General features: G+C 37.2%; 1 protein-coding gene across 50 annotated transcripts in view; it reads left to right on the plus strand.

Annotated features, from left to right (window-relative positions):
• LOC101882941 (adhesion G protein-coupled receptor L3-like) overlaps positions 1-22,437 on the plus strand; it is a 404,581-nt gene that overhangs the window by 267,226 nt on the left and 114,918 nt on the right. For all 50 annotated transcript variants that reach the window (XM_073907696.1, XM_073907650.1, XM_073907653.1 and 47 more), the window contains one exon: positions 11,749-12,549. In XM_073907696.1, coding sequence (XP_073763797.1) covers positions 11,749-12,549 — 801 coding nt within the window. The remainder of the gene's footprint in view (positions 1-11,748; positions 12,550-22,437) is intronic.

Here is a 22,437-nt window from a genome sequence, read left to right on the forward strand (position 1 = left end):
AAATCAGACATAAACTGCACAATTATTTAGCAAAATATTTATTTAGCTCCTTCAAAAAAATTATTCATAAAATTTTGACTTTATGTTTTTATTTGTCAACAGTTATTCGGTTTCTTTTTAATGAATGCTGTTTTTGTTTCTTTGTTTTAAAAGTGCTATTGAAAGAAAAATCTGGGTAAACCGAGGCATAGTTAAATAATAAAAGTTAAATATAATTTTGAAAATCTATAAAATAATATATTTATTTTAATATTCTTCATAATATTCTTCATAATATAATATAATATAATATAATATAATATAATATAATATAATATAATATAATATAATATAATATAATATAATATAATATAATATAATATAATATACTATAATATAATATAATATAATATAATGTAACGTAACGTAACGTAACGTAATATAATATAAAATATAATATAATATAATAGAATATAATAGAATATAACATATAATAAAATATAAAATATAAAATATAAAATATAAAATATAAAATATAATATAATATAATATAATAAAAAATATAATAGAATAGAATAGAATAGTATATAAAATATAATAGAATATAACATATAATAAAATATAAAATAAAATATAATATAATATAATATAAAATAAAATAAAATAAAATTAAACATAATATAACATATAATAAAATATTATATAAAATTTAATATGATATAATATGATATAATATAAAATATAAGATAATATAACATATAATATAATATAGTATAATATATAATATAATATAATATAATATAATATAATATAATATAACATAATATAATATAATACAATATAATTTAGTATTAAATAATATAATATAAACACAATATATAATATAATGTAATATAGCTTAATGTTATCTAATTTAAGCATTATCACATTCGATTGTGCATCGAAACACTAAAATGCAGCTTTGCCGATTGTACATAATAATTATCAAATATTTTGCATATTATAATTTGTAATTATAATAATCAAACACACATTAATTATGAATTATAAGTTCTCCTAATGCCTACTTATTCTTATTATCTTAAATTTACAACACACACACACACACACGTGTCACACACATGGAGCCTATAAATATGATGTCTCCTTTATCATCTGCCAGGTAATTGGATCTTATAGTGGCAGTGTATCGGCTAAGTGCTCGCAAACGGCCGTTAGCACTTTAACAGTAATGATATTCATAATCTAATTCCCATTTAAAACAGCCAGAGAAGCCTAATCAATATCCCGGCCAATGAGCTGTCAGCGTTTTAAATGACATCATTATGATGATAGTGCTGCTAACCTTCAGGGTGACACCATCACACACACACACACACACACACACACACACACACACACACACACACACACACACACACACACACACGTATAGATACATGAGGTTAAAATAGTTTAGGCTACAAAAGTAAACACAGAGCTGGGAGGCATGACTGTAACATCACTGTCAACAGCGCAGACAAGATGATTTCCAAAATATAAGCCTGGCAGTCTGAAGAGGAACTGTTTCTGTCTCTGATATCAAAAACTGAGAGCTTTATGTTTTCTGGCAACAATAATTCACTACAGACTAACTATTTAACTATTTTTTGCAATAAGCAGCTAAAACATCACCAATAAACCTCAATAAAAAAGTTTAAAGCGTCTGCATTATTAATAAATAAATACATCTTATGAACTTTATTATTAATTACAATAATAATAATAATAATAATAATAATAATAATAATAATAATAATAATAATAATAATAATAATGATAACAACAACAACAATAATAATAATAATAATAAAAAATATGCTGGATAAGTTGGCAGTTCATTCCACTGTGGCGACCCCAGATTAATAAAAGGACTAAGCCGAAAAAAAATGAATGAATGAATGAATGATAATAATCATAATAATAATAAGAAAAACAACAACAACAACAACAACAACACAATAATAATAAAAATAAAAATATGAATAAATAAATAATAATAATAGTGTTAGTAATAATAATAGTAGTGCTAATAATAATAATAATAATAATAATAATAATAATAATAATAATAATAATAATTATAATAATAATAACAATAGTGAAATAATAATAACAGTAGTAAATATAAAAATAATAATAATAATAATAATAATAATAATAATAATAATAATAATAATAATAATAATAGTAAAAAAATATTAAGTAAATAAATAAATAAATAAATAGTGATAATAATAATATGAATAATAATAATAATTTTCCCAGTATGCGGTTGCAGCTGGAAGGGCATCCGCTGTGTAAAACATATGCTGGATAAGTTAGCGGTTCATTCTGCTGTGGCGACCCCTGATGAATAAAGGGACTAAGCCTAAGGAAATTGAATGAATGAATAATAAGAGCAGAGTGAAATGTTTTACCAGCATGTTTACAAAATGTACAAGCATATCTTATTATTGTATATTAGTCACTGTTGTGTTTCATTTATTCATTCATTTTCCTTCAGCTTAGTCCCTTATTTAGCAGGGGTCGCCACAGCGGAATGAATCACCAACTTTTTCAGCATATGTTTTACACAGCGCATGCCCTTCCAGCAGCAACCCAGTACTGGATAACACCCATAGACACTCATTCACACACACTTATACACTACGGCCAATTTAGTTAATCAATTCCCCTATAGTGCATGTGTTTGGACTGAAACCGGAGCACCCGGAGGAAACCCACGCTAACACGGGGAGAACATGCAAACTCCACACAGAAACGCTAACTGAGCCAGTCAGAACTCAAACCAGTTATCTTCTTGCCGTGAGGCGACAGTGCTAACCACTGAGCCACCGTGTCGCCCTGTTATGTTTTCATTCATTATTCATCATATCAGTATTTTCTCATGTTTTTGTGGTGAGCATAAAGCCTTTTTCAAGCATTACGTAATAAAAATAAAACTCTAAACGCGAGTGTGTGGCCTTTAGAGTGAACTCCATATAAGGCAACTCTTCCCCCTGACTAATAAACGTTTTTTATTTGCCAATTTATTAACCTAACTATGCATGAGCACATAGTTAGCTGCGTTTTATTATTCAGAGCAGAAGTGGGAAACTCCGCTGGATGGGGATCCAGCAGCTGCTGTAGTTCATCAGATCTGCTTTGAGACACACACACACACACACACACAGACACACACACACACACATACACACACACACACACACACACACACACACACACACACACACACACACACACACACACACACAGAGACCCCTAAACCCAACCCTCACAGAAAACAATCTGCATATTTAAAACACTTCATTCTGTCCTTCATTCTTCATTGAGTCGTTTCCTTATGGGGACTAAAATGATCAACACAGGCTCATTCTGAAAACGTAGCCCTGTATACGTTTCTGGAGATCACCAATTATGTATCCAGGGCTATACGTATGGCTGCATTTCGTCTCTAAAATGAAAGCTATGATGTATGATGTGCTTACCCTCGTATGGACGCTGTTACCAATTCGTCCGGTTGCTCGGCAGGGCTTCATTTGTGCCAAACAAGCCGGATCTGGAACCTCTGAAATCTGATCCGACACCTTGTTTTACCGATCCCCCTTCTCAACTTCACTACCAATCCTCCCCCCCCTGCCCCGCCCGGCTCTGAACTTACATCTGCAACATCCCTTTGTCATCCAACGCCTCGCTATCCCAACCCCCGGCTCTCCACTGTCTTGCGCGACACGTCTACATCCTCGGGTAAAATCCGTTACGTTGATCTGTTCCGAGACCTCGCAATTCACAAATTAAGCATTGCTCGACACGTATGTTGGTGGACTTGAGATATAGAGATGAGATGACCGCGACAACAGTGTTAAAGTCTGGTGAAGAAGCCAGTCAGTAAACAGCAGCCTCCGGTGGATTTACATAAGAAAAACAGGTATGAATGTCACTCGCGAGAGAAATTTGAGATCTAAACAGTCTACACAGCAGCCTCCGATGGATTCGCGAAAAAACTAAATCTGCAAAAAAAGCAGCTCCTGGGACGTATTTTGCGCTCTTCAGACATGTATACCGGGGTACATATCAATATTCTTGGTTTGTGTTATGCTGAGTTTAGACTGCATGATTTCAGCTCTGATTTTGACTCGCCGACAAATGCCTGAAATCACAGGTAAATCGGAAAAAAAGTTGAGGAGAGATTGCTAATTCTCTTGAAAAGCCAGGTGAGCAACATGCCCGTGTAGAGACTGTCCAAAGGGCATGTGCAGGATACATTTTTTGAAAAGAGGGGGGGGGGGGGGTAGGTGGGGTAGTGGGGTGGGAGCGGGAGCGGGGTTGAGTTGATGCTGTTGTTGTTGTCGTGCGTGTACTGAGGAGCCGTGTTGTCGCATGCGTTTTGATCAGTGGTGTTGTCACGCGCGAACTACAAAAGCTTAATCAAGAGCGGTGTTGTCGCGCGCCTACAGGGGGAAGGAGGGGGGGGTGTCGCAGGGGCACTTTTGATCATTTTGGAAGGGCACTTTCTATCCAAGACTAAAAAGGGCATGTGCACTGCACAGGTTGAGCCCTATGTAGGCACCTGCCTGAAACACAAGTTTCTAAAGCTAAAGCCTTCTTTTTACATTATATACTTAATAACCAAAGATATATTGCGTGACCGCGTGCTATTTTCATGTCACTTCTCGCGTTTGTTTGGTTGTGAGATGCAGTTTGGACAAAGCTGTGTGTGATTCTTCCTATTGTAAAGTCATGCAGTGTGAACTCTGCTGTCGGCATTAGTAAATACCAGTGTTGGGCAAGATACTTGAAAAATGTAGTGAGCTAAGCTATCAGCTACTCTAGTTAAAATGTAGCTTATCTACACTAAAAGCTACCCTCTGGGAAATGTAGTTAAGCTAAAAGCTACTTGGCAAAAGTAGCTAAGCTACATCTAAGCAATACAAAAAATATTGCAATTAAAAAAATACATCTAAGCTTTTTTTGCAATTCCTTCATTCATTTTCTTTTCGGCTTAGTCTCCTCATTTATCCGGGGTCACCACAGCGGAATGAACCCCTAAATTATACACCACAATTTTACGCAGTGGATGCCCTTCCAGCCGCAACCCATCTTCGGGAAACAACCATACGCACTCATTCACACTCATACACTACTGATAGTTAAGCCTACCCAAATTACCTGCACCGCATGTCTTTGGACTGTAGGGGAATCCTGAGCACCTGGAGGAAACCCACGCGAATGCAGGGAGAACATGCAAACTCCACACAAAAATGCCAACTAATCCAGCTGAGGCTTAAACCAGCGACCTTCTTGCTATGAGACGACAGCACTACCTACTGCGCTACTGCGTCACCTATTTTTGCAATTTTCATTTTTAAATTGAACTTAAATCCAAGTCAATCATATCAAAACGAGAACTGCAAAAAACGTGGCTCCTGGGACGTATTTGGCGCTCTCCAGAAATGTATATAGGGGTACGTAACCACAATGAGCCTGGGTTGAAAAGTGTCCCCACAAGGTCAAAATTGACTGGTATTGCTTTACTTTTGGGGACATTTGGTCATCATTTTACCATATTGACATAAATACTAGGACCACACACACACACACACATTGTGTTTTGAGTCTCTTTCGGCTCTTCATTTCTCTGGTCTTTCTTCTTTATCTCTCTTGACTGGCTCATATTAAAACTGTAGTTCAGAAAATAATGAAGCCTCTCATCATTTTCTCCAAACCCAGAGACTTTTCTACTGTGGAGCAGTACCGTTTCAGAATATTTTCTTTCTTTTTTCTTTTTTTTTTTTTTATAAAATGCAAGCATTTAAAGGCTTTCATAAGCATATCAAAAGACAGCCAGTGCAGGGAGGACAGCAAAAAGAGAGAGAGAGAGAAAGAAAAGCAAAGAGCAGCAAAATAAATACAACACTGGATTCAGTAGAGTAAAAAATAATAATTATAATAATAATTGAAACATTCTAAAGCAGAACTTTCTCCTAATATTAAAACTTCTGTAGAATATTTTTGAGTTATTGATGTTACCTTAAGATGTCATGGTGGCGCAGTGGATAGCACAATCGCCTCACATTTTGGTTTGCATGTTCTCCCTTGTTGGCATGGGTTTTCTACTAGTGAATGCAGCTGGAAGAGCATTCCCTGTGTAAAAATATTTTGCTGGATAAGTTGGTGGTTCATTCCTGGCAACCTCTGATTGATAAAGGGGCTAAGCGGAAAAAGAAAATGAATGAATGAATACTATAATAATAAATATTATTATTAGTATATCTTATATAAAATTAATAATTTATGATGCAAAATATCTTTTACTGCTAAATACTGGTAATACTGCTAACATTTAATATATATATATATATATATATATATATATATATATATATATATATATATATATATATATATATATATATATATATATATAGTTTTGCATAATTTAAAAAAAAAAGTTAATTCACGAAGAGTTTAGACTGTAATAATAAATCAGTAGGTAGCATGATATATTTGCACATAATAATTTAATTATTTAATTTATTTTATGCATGCTTTGTTCAGACATGCTATTATTTATTTATTTATTTATTGTTTTGAAATTAAAAATTATTATAAAATAATAATTGATCCAAATATTTTTTTTATTTACATAACATTAATATTTTAATGTTTATTTTATGAATGCTTTATTCACAACTTTGTTTACCTTTATTTTTATATCGTACTGAAATTATAATTATAGTTATAATTAAGGGGTGGTGGTGGGTAGTGCTGTGGCCTCACAGCAAGAAGGTCGCTAGTTTGAGTCCCGGCTGGGTCAGTTGGTGTTTCTGTGTGGAGTTTGCATGTTCTCCCCATGTTGGCGTGGGTTTCTTCGGGGTGCTTCGGTTTCCCCCACGATCCAAACACATGTGCTATAGGGGAATTAAATAAGCTAAATTGGCCGTAGTGTATGTGTGTGAATGCAATACTATAATAATCCTTATATATGTTGTGTAATACATTTTTACCATTAATACAAAATATATTATGTTAATTGTATTATTATACAATAAAAAATACTGTTAATACAAAATATATATTTACTAAGTTTTGCACAATTTGAAAAAGAAGGTTACTTTAAAAAGAGTTTAGACTGCAATAATAAATCAGTAGGTAGCATGATAAATTTGCCTACAGTAATTAAAATATTTGATTTATTTTATGCATGCTTTCTTCAGACATGTTATTATTTATTTATTAATTAATGTATTTAATTATTTGTGGTTTTGAAGCTCTAAATGAATTATTCTAAATAAATTATTGATCTAAATATTTTTATATAATGTTTATTTCATGCATGCTTTATTCACAATTTTATTTACCTTTATTTTTATATAATTTTGACATTTTTAGAACAATTAGGGGCGAATGTCACTAGTTCGAGCCCTGGCTGGGTCAGTTGGCGTTTCTGTGTGGAGTTTGCATGTTCTCCCCGTGTTGGTGTGGGTTTCCCCCACAGTCCAAACACATGCGCTATGGGGGAATTGATGAGCTAAATTAGCTGTAGTGCATGAGTGTGTGTGTAAATAAGCGTGTATGGGTGTTTCCTTGTGGTTTGCAGGTGGAAGGGCATCCGCTGTGTAAAACATATGCTGAATAAGTTGGCGGTTCATTCCGCTGTGGCGACCCCTGATTAATAAAGGGACTAAGCTGAAGGAAAATGAATGAATGAATGGTTTTGAAATTCATCATTTCATTTACTTTCTGGCTTAGTCCTTTTATCAACCACAGCGGAATGAACCGCCAACTTATTCAGCATATGTTTTACGCAGCGGATGCCCTTCCAGTTGCCATCCAGCAGTAGGAAGGTTTTGAAATGATAATTATAAATAAATAATCGATGTACATCGTTTTTATAGTGTTTATGTCATGCATGCTTCATTCATACGTGCTAGTTTTCATTTCATTAATGTTGCTTTCATGACAGATTTTCGTAATCTCCCATTGAAAGTAAAGGGTAAAGCAATAAAGAAAGTGCATAAAAGACATTTCAAGCACAAATGAAAAGTGAAGGTAAACATTTAGCCAGAGCGTTTTACTGTGATTTTTATTGTTTTCATAAAAGTCATCCCCTGGGCTATGGAGGAATACGATGAAAAAAAGAGCCCAGAAGCGTCCAGCTGCAGGCTGAGCTGCGTTTAGCTTTAATTTATTGACCGTTCTGAGCTGTTTTTTTTGCGCAATCGTAAATATCATAGATTTAGTAATGCGATCAGAGAAGCCGTGCTCAGTTAGCGCTGTCTCTGTAGATTACACTGCCTCTGGTATCAACAGATCTGACCCCTCGCAGGAAATTAATTGCAATGAGTTTATATATTTCTAACCTAATCTGGTTAAGTGTATGGATCGCCGCAGTCAGGCCTCGGCTTTAATCAATTTCTCCAGAGCGAAAGCCTTGGAAAGAAACACAATCTTTCTGTCGTGTTAGAGCCAGGCCCGAACGGAGGGAAATACTGGTATTATTAGTTTTGCGCGCGCAGACGCAATAAATCAAGATGACACAAATTGACAATATCTTAGCGTCGGGATGGAATCCGTTCAGATTGTAATAAATATAAGCTCATTATTATGTCTCGACGGCCTCTGGCCCCTTTGACCGGCTGTCATTAATGAGCTCGCTCTTATTTATCAACATTTTTAAAATGCCAGCTTCAAGCTCAAAGCAAATCTTTCTGCTTGCTGGTGGAGGCAGAGGGTTTTAAAACTCTTCACTTTATTTTAGGTGTCCTTAACTACTATGTACTTGCATTAAAAAATAAATACAGTGTGGTTTCTGTGTTTATAATGCATTGCAGAACAGATTTAAGGCACCCACTTCCAATGTTATCACTGGATTGAATGGGAGTTATCAGTGGTTATCAGCTGATAGATATGGGCTAGTAGAGATCTTCTGCACCTACTGGTAGGCTCAGAGGGCTGTTATCATCCATTCACATGGTTAATCAGCCATACTAAAAGAGAAGACTCCGGATCTAGGTCTGTTTTTACATTACTGTGATGGTTAGGTTTAGGGTTGGGGTGTGTGTAGACAACACAATCTCATGGCAATTCGTAACTTTTTGATTTAGTGGCTAATTCATATGAATTCGTACAATCTAATTCCTACAATTTAGTACAACTTGCTCATCCCCCAGTGATGGTTGGGGTTAGGTGCCACGCCTCCTTTTTAAAATCGTACAATTTCGAACGATTGAACTTACGAATTAGCCACTAAACTGGCAAAACGTAAAATACTTACGTTTTCTCGTGAGATTAGGCTGGTGTAGAAGTTAATGAAATTCATTCATTCATTTATTCATTGTCTTTTTGGCTTAGTCCCTTATTTATCAGGGGTCGCCACAGCAGAATGAACCGCCAACTTTTCCAGCATATGTTTTACACAGCGGATGCCCTCCCAGCCGCAACTCTTGCATTCACACATACACATTACAGCCAATTTAACTTATTCAATTCCCCTATAGCGCATGTGTTTGGACTGTGGGGGAAACCGGAGCACCCGGAGGAAACCCACTCTAACATGGGCAGAACATGCAAACTCCACACAGAAATGCCAACTGACCCACATCGGGCTGGAACCAGTGACCTTCTTACTGTGAGGCAATTGTGTTACCCAATGTGCCACCATGACGTCACTTATTAAAATACAATTAATGGCAAATCTAATACATAATATATATAATACTCGTTAACTTCCTTCTGCAGCCGTACGTAATCTATAGCTGATTAACCATGCGGATTAATGTCAACAGCTTTGTTAAAGTGAAGGCCCCTACTGGCCGATATCTATCAGCTAATAGCCACTGATAACGCCCATTCAATCGAGTGATAACATTTGAAGCGGCTGATTGAGGAGGGATATGGGTAGGATGCGGGAATAGTTTGGTGGTTTGGGTAGGTTCAGTGCTTAATTTGTGAATTTCGAGGTCCCTGAACAGATTCGTGCCTGCGCTGTTCTTGCGTAAAAAGCCACCGGAGGCTGTCGAGCAACTATTTGTCCGACTTACCGACTTACTGACTGAACGATCGACTGGGCGGCTGGCCAATCAGCCAATCGGCCAACCCGGCCACCCTCCTCCTCTTTCCCTAAACCCAAGCGACGATTTACAAAAGCCGTCCAGAAAAGAAAAGCAAAAGCCCTTGTCCGATTTTGACCGCGTTTTTGGGTTTCGCCGCGTTCTCGCCCCGTCTCGAACTCGCTTTTATTTTTTGGATTTAGTTTTTCATCTTACCTGATTTCTGGAAGCGCTCTTCCCTGGACTCGAACCCGGTTGTCGCTGCAGCCAGCTCCTCCTCCTCCGGGCCTCCGCTCCGCCAACGTAACACTACGAGCTCAGCGGACAAACTGGTTGCAGCGGGAAAGCCCTCCACATGGAGGTGAGCCATCACAGTCGGCGATCGCAAAAAAGAGGAGCGGCGTCACACCACCCCATAGCATTCACTCGAAAAAAACAAATGCGGCAATACGTACCTCCGGCCACGTAAATCGCGGTCTCCAGAAACGTCCGCGGGGCTACGTTTTCAGAATGAGCTTGGGTTGTAAAATCAGGTTGGCATCGATGTTAACCCATCGGTCATCAAGTAACTTAACCCAAAGATCTGCTTGAGGACAGTACTTTATACGAACAACAAACAAACAATTGTGTGTTCACTCAGGCCCCGTTTACACTGGTGCGTTTTAGTTTTAAAACGGCGTTTTAGATCAAAAACGATCCGCGTCCACACTAGCGTTTTACCTAGCATCTCTGAACATATCTCCGTCCACACTACGCCACCAAAAACATATATCACGTGACCATTCTGGGCATGCGCGTTCTAGTATAAACAGAAAGCATGCGTCTCGCTCGGCATTTGGTTATTGTTAGTCAACAAACGTCGTACATTAAACGCGATGGCAAAGAAAGGTAGAGAGGTGTTTTTGTAGACAGACGACGAGGTCGAGTTGTTACTAAACGTAACAAATGAATAACTGCACAATGATGCCTAAAACAGACAATAGTGCAAACAGCGCTCCCATTTCTGTGTCCATGTTGTTGTTTACAGTACTGTCTTCCGGTAGCGTTAAAGCCATGTGTTATAGTCATGTGATTGACGAATAAGGGATGGATACGCAATGACACAAAAGCCCCAATCAGCTAGCGAATCTCAGCAGCCCCGCCTCCGTTTTCAGATGTCTCCGTTTTTCCTCATCCACACTGAAACGAAGCAGCAGCGCTTTAGAATGAAAACGGCCTCTCCAGCGTTTTCGTAACGCTCCGTTTTCGGCGCTCGAGAACTCCAGCGTAGTGTGGACGGATGGCGTAACCGTAGCAAAACTTATGCGTTTTAAAACGAAAACGCATTAGTGTAAACGGGGCCTCAGCCCAGTAGGAACCTCTTGTTTTGTTTATACCCACTGAGATGGTGAAAGGGTCATTAAGTTCACACCTAACAGTTTGTAGGATTGAGGCTCCAGGTAACCCCCAGCATACTCAGAATACATCACATCAGAGTTCATTCAATGTAAATGCAACTGAACTAAAGTGCACATAATCCCTCACAGTCCAGATCAGTGTATTGTCTACTCAACAGCACATCTCTAACATATCCAGTCATCATCGAGTGTTATCAGTCTCAGCCATCCAGATAAATGGAAATGTTCAAGCTTTTTGAAGCCCACGCTCACTTGTCTTTCTCTCTGTGCTTCTGCAGTTTTCCTGTGCCCGGGGCTCCTGCGTGGCGTTTATCAGAGCGAGCATCTGTTTGAGTCGGACCACCAGTCGGGCGCATGGTGTAAAGACCCTCTCCAGGCCTCGGATAAGATCTATTACATGCCCTGGGCTCCGTACCGCACTGACACCCTCACCGAATACTCCAGCAAAGAGGATTTCGTCGCCGGAAGACCCACGACTACTTATAAACTCCCGCACCGAGTGGACGGCACTGGGTTTGTTGTTTACGATGGTGCGCTGTTTTTCAACAAGGAGCGAACCAGGAATATTGTCAAATTCGATCTGCGTACGAGAATCAAGAGCGGAGAGGCTATTATCGCTAGTGCTAATTATCATGATACATCTCCGTATCGCTGGGGCGGAAAGTCGGATATTGATTTAGCGGTGGACGAAAACGGCCTCTGGGTGATTTACGCGACGGAGCAAAACAACGGGAGGATTGTGATCAGCCAGTTGAATCCGTATACACTTCGTGTCGAGGGAACGTGGGACACGGCCTACGATAAACGCTCGGCTTCCAACGCCTTCATGATCTGCGGGATCCTGTACGTGGTGCGGAGCGTCTACGAAGACGACGATAGCGAAGCCACGGGGAATAAAATCGATTACATTTACAACACGGAGCTGAGCAAAGATGGCTACCTGGACATCCTGTTCCCGAATGCGTACCAGTACATCGCCGCTGTGGATTACAATCCCAGAGATAATCTGCTGTACGTGTGGAATAACTACCATGTGGTCAAATATTCGCTGGATTTTGGAGTATTGGACAACAGGCTGGGTAAGAGCATGATTATTTAAAATTACAAGATGTAAAATGAGTGTCTAGAGTGTGTATGTGATGTTTTGGCTCAAATTACCACACAAATACTGAGTAGAAGTGAACGAGAGATTGACAGGCGGACTGCTGCAGCAGTAATGCGGTCGATGTTCCGGTCTGTTGTGGTAAAGAAGGAGCTGAGCCGATAGGCAAAGCTCTTGATTTACCAGACGATCTATGTTCCTATTCTGACCTATGGTCATGAGCTTTTGGGTTATTATTATTATTATTATTATTATTATTATTATTATTATTTTTATTATTGTTGTTGTTATTACTATTATCATGATCATTTTATTATTATTATTATTATTATTATTAATATTATTATCTTTATTATTATTGTTATTATTATTATTATTATTGTTATTATTATTATCAACATCATTTTATTATTATTATTATTATTATTATTATTATTATCTTTATTATTATTATTATTATTATTATTATTATCTTTATTATTATTATTATTATTATTATTACTATTATCATTATTATTACTATTACTATTATTATTGTTATTATTATTATTATTATTAATATGAATATTATTATTACCATAATTATTTGTATTTTTATTATTATTATTAATAATATTATTATTACTATTATTATTATTAATATTATTATTATTATTACTATTATTATTATTATTATTATTTAATTATTTTATTATTATTATTATTAATATTATCTTTAATATTATTACCATTATTATTTATTATTATTATCATTATCATTATTATTATTATTATTATTATTATTATTATTATGTGTTATTATTATTATTATTATTATTATTTGTAGTAGTAGTAGTAGTAGTAGTAGTATTTGAATAATAAATGTGTCTCACTTCAAGTTGACTAGTCATGCTAATCACAGCTTGGATGTAAAGGATTTTAAACCTAAATAAAAGCCTAATATTTTGGCAGTCGGGCATTGTGTTCCAATTAATAAATTTAAACATTAGGCACATTTCACAGCCTACTTCTTAATGAGGAAAACAAAATCTCATTTCAGTGCTATTTTAAAAACAAGCAGACGAATGCATGCATATATTGTTGCATATTTATTTATTTCCAGAGTAGACGTAAGGAATTTGTGTCGATATGTCACAGATTATTTATTTTACTTTTATTTACTTGGAGATTTATTTGGAGCCCTAGTTACAGTTACTAGTGGTGGGAAAACAGTCCCAATGTATTGACAAGCCTTTCTCCTTATCACCAGGTAAGATGAGTTATATACTGTATATACCATGTAAACAATTAGGCATGTGCAAAACATGAAGTATACTTTGAACTTAAAGCGGCGTCACAGTGGCTCAGTGGTTAGCACTGTCAGCTCACAGCAAGAAGGTCGCTGGTTCGAGCCTCGGCTGGGCCAGTTAGTGTTTCTGTGAGGAGTTTGCATGGTCCTCCTAATGCTCCCTCACAGCCCAAACACATGCGCTATAGGGGAATTGATTAACTTATTTGGCTGTAGTGTGCGATTGTGTGTGGGAATGAGTGTGTATGGGTGTTTCCCAGGCATGGGTTGCAGCTGGAAATCATCCGCTGATATTTGATTAGATTTAAATTGTTTGTTTATGTTGGATCTATACTTGCTTCTTGTGACTAGCACAGCTACTAATAATGCTTGTGTGAATGGCCGGGTGAAGCTGCTGGTGTGGGAGTGTGTGTGTGTGTGTGTGTGTGTGTGTGTGTGTGTGTGTGTGTGTGTGTGTGTGTGTGTGTGTGTGTGTGTGTGTGTGTGTGTGTGAGAGAGAAGAAAATGTTGCTGTTTGATGAGGTGAAATGAGTTGTTTAGTGTCTCAGCAACACACACACACACACGCACACACACACACACACACACACACACACACACACACACGCACACACACACAAAGCTGAAAGTTAAGAATGTTGTGTTTAATTGGAAAGCAGCGAGTGAGTTTTGCGGATCGGAAGTTCATGGCTACTCTCTGAAAGGAGGAATGTCGTCGCTCAGACCGGCCGTAATTACAGAGCCAGTGTTTCTCAATGTGTGACATTCCTTTCGCCGTTTAATTAAAAGCTTTTTAAAGGAAGAAAACTCTTATAAACATCTTCAGAAACACTGTGGGAAAAAAAATAAACACACAGTTATTGCCTCACAGTGATATGGAGGAGACGCGCCGGAGAATAATGAGTCAAATCACTTACAAAGTATTTTAATTTCTTCCCACAATATTTCAGTCTCAGTGCCAGATAAAGCAGTATAAAAGTCACCACATTGTATTCTAGTTTAAATGTAAACAAAAGTAAATACCAGTTTTACATTGTTCCACGATATACAGTTAAATATTTGCCCTCCTGTATATATATTTTTCCCAATTTCTGTTTAACAGAGAGCAGATTTTTTCGAAACATAATAGTGATAATATCTCATCTCTAATCACTGATTTATTTTCTCTTTGTCATGATGACAGTAAATAATATTAGACTACATATTCTTCAAGACACTTCTATACAGCTTAACATGACATTTAAAGGCTTCACTCGGTTAATTAGGGTAACTAGGCAGGTTAGGATAATTAGGCAAGTTAATGTATAACGATGGTTTCCTCTATAGAATATTGAAAAAATATAGCTTATATATAGCTTAATATTTGTGTTCCTAAAATTGTGTTGAAAAAATTAAAAACTGGTTTTGTTTTAGCCGAAATAAAACAAATAAGACTTTCTCCAGAAGAAAGATTATTATAGGAAATACTGTGAAAAATTTGCTTTGTTAAACGTCATTTGGGAAATCATTGAGAAAGAAAAGAAAAATCACAAGAGGGTGAATAATTCTGACTTCAACTGTACATGTGTTATGTCTCAGAATGGCAACATGCCAATGCAACAGTATTTATTGTGGATCGATCACCTAAAATTAAAGTTTTATTATTATTATTATTAGAGTTATTATTATTATTTGTTTTATATATTTATTATTATAATTTTGTTTTGTTTGATTGTAGCAGTAGCTCTATCTATACAATCAATAGATTTTTCATGGTTTAATATTCTTGAGTTTGCCTTTAACAATGTTTTTGATGCTGATAAAGGAATTAATCTGTAAATAAATGAATAAGTGTATGTCTGGATTGGTTATTCTATTGTATATAATATTATATATTTATTTATTTATTTTATTTATTTATACATATTATTTATGTTATTTATTATTAAAGGATAATAGTAATGTCATATTGTATTGCACATGCGGTTGAGGTCAGAATTATTCGCCCCCGTTTATTTTTGTCCCCAATTTCTGTTTAGCGAACAGCAGATTTTCTCAACACATTTTTAATCATAATAGTGTTAATAACTCATCTCTAATAACTGATTTATTTTCTCTTTGTCATGATGACAGTAAATAATATTAGACTAGATATTCTTCAAGACACTTCTATACAGCTTAAAGTGACATTTAAAGGCTTCACTAGGTTGATAAGGTGAACTAGGCAGGTTAGGGTAATTAGGCAAGTTATTGTATAATGATGGTTTGTTCTGTAGATTATCAAAAAATAATTTAGCTTAAAGGGGCTAATAATATTGACCTTAAAATGGCGTTTAAAAAAACTAAAAACTGCTTTTATTCTAGCCGAAATAAAACAAATAAAACTTTCTCCAGAAGAAAAAATATTATCAGACATACTGTCAACATTTCCTGAATCTGTTAAGCATAATTTAGGAAATATTTTAAAAAAAGAAGAAATGAAAGGGGACTATTAATTCTGAGTTTAACTGTATATGCTGCCCAAAACCCAGACAAATCTCGCAGCAGATGCAGCGCTGTGATAAAGCTGTAGTCTGAAGGAAGGAAATGAAGGCAGTGTTTGCCTGAAAGCAGAAACGCGGAGTGATGACGGCTCATCTGATGTGGTATTTACCTCTCCGTCAAAAACACTTTCATTCAACTGTGTCCAAAAAAGTAGTCAAATGCGAGCAGGAAATGAAAATGCATGCTTTTCTGGAGCACTTCTGTCGTCAGGGACACATAATTGTTGCTTTGAACACGGATCTGTCTGTCAGTGCTTTCATTATAGAAATATCCCTCCTGGCCAGAGCTGGGTTTAAAAAACACATCTATACTAGTGTTACTCACACACACCGGTTTGAACAAAAACATCACAATTATTCTCTGCATGAATACAATTCAAGTCAATCGAGTGAGTTCATGGACAATGCTAAAGTTTTACAATTAACAGTGCAAATATGGACAAAATTATTGAAAAAAATCTGACAGCAGGGTTCAACACTAGGGATTTTTTCTACTGGCCTCACCAGGGGTGCGTTTCCGAAAATCATCTATTACACCCCAAGTCTAGGAGAAAACAACAGGGGCATAATAAACGGGAAGACAAATGTGTTGGGGTGGTGCATTTCATTTCATTTCATTTTCTTGTCGGCTTAGTCCCTTTATTAATCCGGGGTTGCCACAGCGGAATGAACCGCCAACTTATCCAGCAAGTTTTTACGCAGCGGATGCCCTTCCAGCTGCAACCCATCTCTGGGAAACATCCACACACACATTCACACACACACTTATACACCTTGGACAATTTAGCCTACCCAATTCACCTGTACCGCATATCTTTGGACTGTGGGGGAAACCGGAGCACCCGGAGGAAACCCACGCGAAGGTTGGGAGAACATGCAAACTCCACACAGAAACGGCAACTGAGCCGAGGTTTAAACCAGCGACCTTCTTGCTGTGAGGCGACAGCACTACCTACTGCGCCACTGCCTCGCCGGGGTGGTGGATTTCCCAAACAACACAAAAACTTAACACAAAAGATCCCCTTCGGTCGACAACCAAACTCGGACACTCAGGTGAGAGTATATGAATAGATTTATTATAGTAAATATAAATGAGCATCTCTTCAGGGTGGCCACTGGCCAAAATAGCAAACAAAAGAAACTACAAAGTAAATGAACTAAATAGATAATTACAGAATACATAAACATAAACATAGTCAGAAGTAATCAAATAAATAAAATAAAATAAATAAAATAAAATAAATAGGCAGGCCACCCCAGAAGCTCAAACTCTCAAAATAAGTTAAACATATGAACAATCGTAACAAGTTTGAATGTTGGTCATCGGCTCATTCTGGAAACGTAGCCCTGCGGACGTTTCTGGAGACTGCGATATACGTCCCGGGAGGTATGTATTTGTGCAGTTTTTGATTTCGTGAATCCGCGAGAGGTTCTGTGCGTGCTTTTTCGCGTCTTAAATGCCGCTTGCAAGCACCGTTCGCGCCCGCGTTCATCTCGCGTATAGCCACCGGAGGCCGCTGTCGAGCGACCGTCGGTCCGATTGACTGACTGAATGACTGAACGATTGACTGGGCGGCAACGATTTCGTCTGATTTTGATTGCGTTTTCGGATTTCACCGCATTCTCGCCTCGTTATGAACTCGTTCGCTTTATTTTTTGGATTCAGTTTTTTGTTTTACCTGATTTCTGGAACTGCTCTTCCCCGGACTTGAACCTGGTCGTTGTGGCCAGCTCCCCTCCAAGCCTCCGTTTCGCCAACGTAATACGATGAGCTAACCAGACAAACTGGCTGCAGCAGGAAAGCCCTCCACATGGAGTTTAGATCGCCAGAGATCGTGACAATCATCATCATAAATATTATCAACATTATTATTAAAGTATGATTTTTTTTCCTAATAAATAATAAATATTCAATTTAATTTCTTAATAAATTGCCTTATTTATTTATTTATTTATTTATTTATTTATTTATATGATCAAAATATGAGACTACAATATGCTTTTGATAGTGATTTTCTGCTTTAGAGTAGAATATGTAATGTTCTCAACAATATTTGTAAAGGAAGCACAGGCTCTATATGTGCCATTTACATGATGATGATCAGCCAATCAGTCGACACTGACTTTCGGCCACTTTATGGATCGTGATTTGACACGCTTTCCTATTTCTGACTGCTTCTTTCAGTTGTTCCATGTTCAAGTTCGTGTCAGTCTTGATTGTGTCCAGCACCATTTACATATATTTCAATTAATTTAGAAAACGTGAGCCTGTTTTTACCAAAACTAATGTTGGATTTTATTTTAAATGCGTGTGCGTGTAAAAACAATTTAATGTGCACAAAGAAATGATGAGGTTCTTCTCTAAATAAGTTGTCACAATGATAAAAACTTGTCAAATCAAATACATTTTTATTTTTCTTCATTCGGTGTGTGTCTATGCATGCGCATGCAAGCTCACGAGCCGTCGAAACAGAATTAGTGTGTAATGAACAGAAGCACATCAAAAGAGTCACCTTCAGATGAAGGTTAATTCCAAGAGAAACATGCCGCAGGTGCTGTGTGTTCAAAGCTGAGCGCGCACACACACACACACGTGCTCTATCTATCTCTCTGTGTGATCTGAGAATGTTCCGAGTGGAATATTTCCTGTCTGACTCTGTAAATGCATGTAAGGGCATCTCAGATCACATAACCGTTTAATAAGCTCAACAGAGCTGCCAAGTCCGCAGGTTTCCTCTGGAACTGGGCTACTTTTTAGGTTCAACCGAGGGGAAACAAACACGATTTCAGCCAAGGGTGGCCCAAGAAATGTGACTGAGTGTGTTTTCACACCTGCTCTCGTGTCAGAGCCTGGTGCATTTCTCCCTCAGCTCTGTTCATTTGCTCATATTTACACCACACTGTAAAATGTTTCTTACGACCTTATTCAAGTCGAGGAGTTTTTTTGTTTAGGAGGTATAACAAAGACTCAAATTTGGTAAATGATATTGAATTAGAACTAATAAAAAGATACTGTTGAAATCAGAATTATTCACCCCCTTTGAATTTATTTTATTTGCTAAATATTTCCCAAATGATGTTGAACAGATTCAGGAAATGTTTGACAGTATGACAGTAACTGTTTCACAGTATGTCTGATAATATTTTTTCTTCTGGAGAAAGTCTTATTTGTTTTATTTTGGCTAGAATAAAAGCAGTTATTAATTTTTTAAACACCATTTAAGGTCAATATTATTGGCCCCTTTGAGCTATATTTTTTTCAATAGTCTACAGAACAAACCATCATTATACAATAACTTGCCTAATTACCCTAACCTGCCTGGTTACCCTAATTACCCTAGTGAAGCCTTTAAATGTCACGTTAAGCTGTATAGAAGTGTCTTGAAGAATATCTAGTCTAATATTATTTACTGTCATCATGGCAAAGATAAAATAAATCAGTTATTAGAGATGAGTTATTAAAACTATCATGATTAGAAATGTGTTGAAGAAATCTGCTGATAATTCAGGGGGGCTAATAATTCTGACTTCAACTGTTTGTTCGAGCCATATTTATTATGTACATTTCTGAATATTATGTATGCTTATTATTTGTTTGTTGCATTTATACTGTCTACAATCAAAAGCATGTTTATATGGTTATTGCATGCTTTAATTATGCCTTTGCTTATTGAAAAGAGAGAAAGAGACGGTTTTTGACCGTCGTTCCATATTGTATCGTTATATAAAGATAAAGGGATTGTTCCTGCTTTGAAGAACAAATAAAAACAAGAGAGGAATATAACGACTTGGATGAGCTTGTCGCGTCAGACGGGTTACTTATCATGTTTCAAGCTTGGATGATTATAAACAGAGCATTTATAAACAGAGCATGACGTTTACATGAGCTTAAAGGGGCGACACAGGGGTTAGCACTGCCACCTCACAGCAAGGTCGCTGGTTAGAGCCTCAGTTGGCATTTCTGTGTGGAGTTTGCATGTCCTCATGTTGGCGTGGGTTTTCTCCAGGTGCTCCGGTTTCCCCCACAGTCCAAACCAAGACAATCTCACGTCAATTCGTAACTTTTTGATTTAGTGGCTAATTCGTATTTAAGTACGTCTTACTCATCCCCCTGTATTATTTACAGTGTTTTTTCCTGTTTTTTTAAGTACATTTAAAATTACGTAAACTTAAAGTAATAAATTGTAAAAAAAAAAATAAAGGTCAAATGACTGGCAGCTACGGCTGCCAAACAAAAACCATAAAATTAAGGTAAAAATGGATTTGATAGTAATAATCTAGGAAAAGTCTGTAAAATAACAGTGTTTCTCTGTAAACATTTGAATGAAAATATCTGTGGATTTATTATTTTTTGCACTTTATTTAAACAAAGAAATTTTACCGTATTTTTATGGTTTTTGTTTGGCAGCCGTAGCTACCAGTCATTTGACCTTTTTTTTTTTTTACGATTTTTTTTTTTTTTACAATGTGGACTACTCGTAATTCGTACGAATTAGTCACTGAACTGGCAAAACGTAAAATACTTACATTTCCTCGTGAGATCAGGCTGGTCCGAACACATGCGCTAAAGGGGAATTGATGAACTACATTGAATGTAGTGTGTTTGTGAGAATGTATGTGTTTCCCAGTACTGGGTTGCAGCATATGCTGTAATAGTTTGCGGTTCATTCTGCAATGGTAACTCCTGATGAATAAAGGGACTAAGCCGAAGGAAAATGAATGAATGAAGAGTAAATCAAATCCAAATACAGAAGTTTCGAGGCCTAAAATAGGACAGAACTGCTGCATATGGAGCGTGTCATTTAAAGCAAAGAACACGAATAAATAAGTGGTTTAATGCAAAATAAAAGCCAATGGCGAACGCATCTGTTGTTAAATAACTAAATTAGAGTTATGAGAATCAAAAGGGAAACGTTATCGAGGAAAAATAAATAACGGTGAGAATTTTTCGGGGACCGTTTGCTTAAATGCTTTACGAATCTCACATTTTCCTTGTGTGAAATGTGAGTGGGATATGATCTCTGCTGTACTCGGGCAGTGTTGCGGCGGGTGTATTTTTAGGCGCTCTATATGTTTTAGGTTTTCAGGGAGTCGGTGTTTGGCTGGAGGCTGGGTTTATGGCTCCATTACTCACTGCTGAAAATCCCCAGGCTCACGGGCACAAGAGTGTGGCACTTTATCAGCCTCTCCAGCTTCAGTTCCTCTATAGAGGCAGTCAAGAGAGAGATACACACACACACACACACAGCGTACAACATCTGTCCTCATGCCCTGCTCCACTGGCCTGTGTGCGTGCTTCTCTCGTCTCATGTGTACCGGTATCTGAAGCTTCATGAAATCTCAAAAAACAAGAATATGATAGCCGAATTGCCCACACTAGCACTGTAGCCTCACAGCAAGAAGGTTGCTAGTTCGAGTTCCGGCTGGGTCAGTTGGCCTCGTGTTGGCGTGGGTTTCGTCAGGGTGCTCCGGTTTCCCCCACAGTCCAAACACATGCGCTATAGGGGAATTGATCAACTAAATTGGCCATAGTGTTTGTGTGTGAATGAGTGTGTATGGGTGTTTCTCAGTACTGGGTTGCAATCTCCGAGCATTTGCTTTGGTCTTCATATCTTCCAGATGACAGTTTCATAGCAGAAAGTGACATTAAATGAAAAGCTGAATGTTTATTTTTGCGGTGAGTCAAGCTTATGAAGTCTGCGAGCCGCCGAATGCTCCTGAACTTGACCTTGTTTTTCCTCTCGACTCGTCTGGAAGCTGACATGTCTTCAGCTGTTGTGATGGACAGTTCCCTGTGAGATAGCGATCTGCCGTTTTCACCTGCTGCGTGGAAAAACAGCTCTTTATTTCTGCTGATATTCAGACACTGAGCGCCCGAGTGTTGCTCTGCTCTGCGGGACTCCTTTAGGCAGACGGTAGTCGACCTGATTTGACCCATATGCAGAGTGGAATATGTTTAGGGCTGGGTTTGACTCGCTCTGGCTTCGGGTTAGATAGGACACACTGTTGATTGCGGAGTGGAGACCTGCAGACTCCCGGGCCGAGGGGCTTAACT

Source organism: Danio rerio, chromosome 7, assembly GCF_049306965.1.
Source record: "Danio rerio strain Tuebingen ecotype United States chromosome 7, GRCz12tu, whole genome shotgun sequence".
Lineage (NCBI taxonomy): Eukaryota > Metazoa > Chordata > Actinopteri > Cypriniformes > Danionidae > Danio > Danio rerio.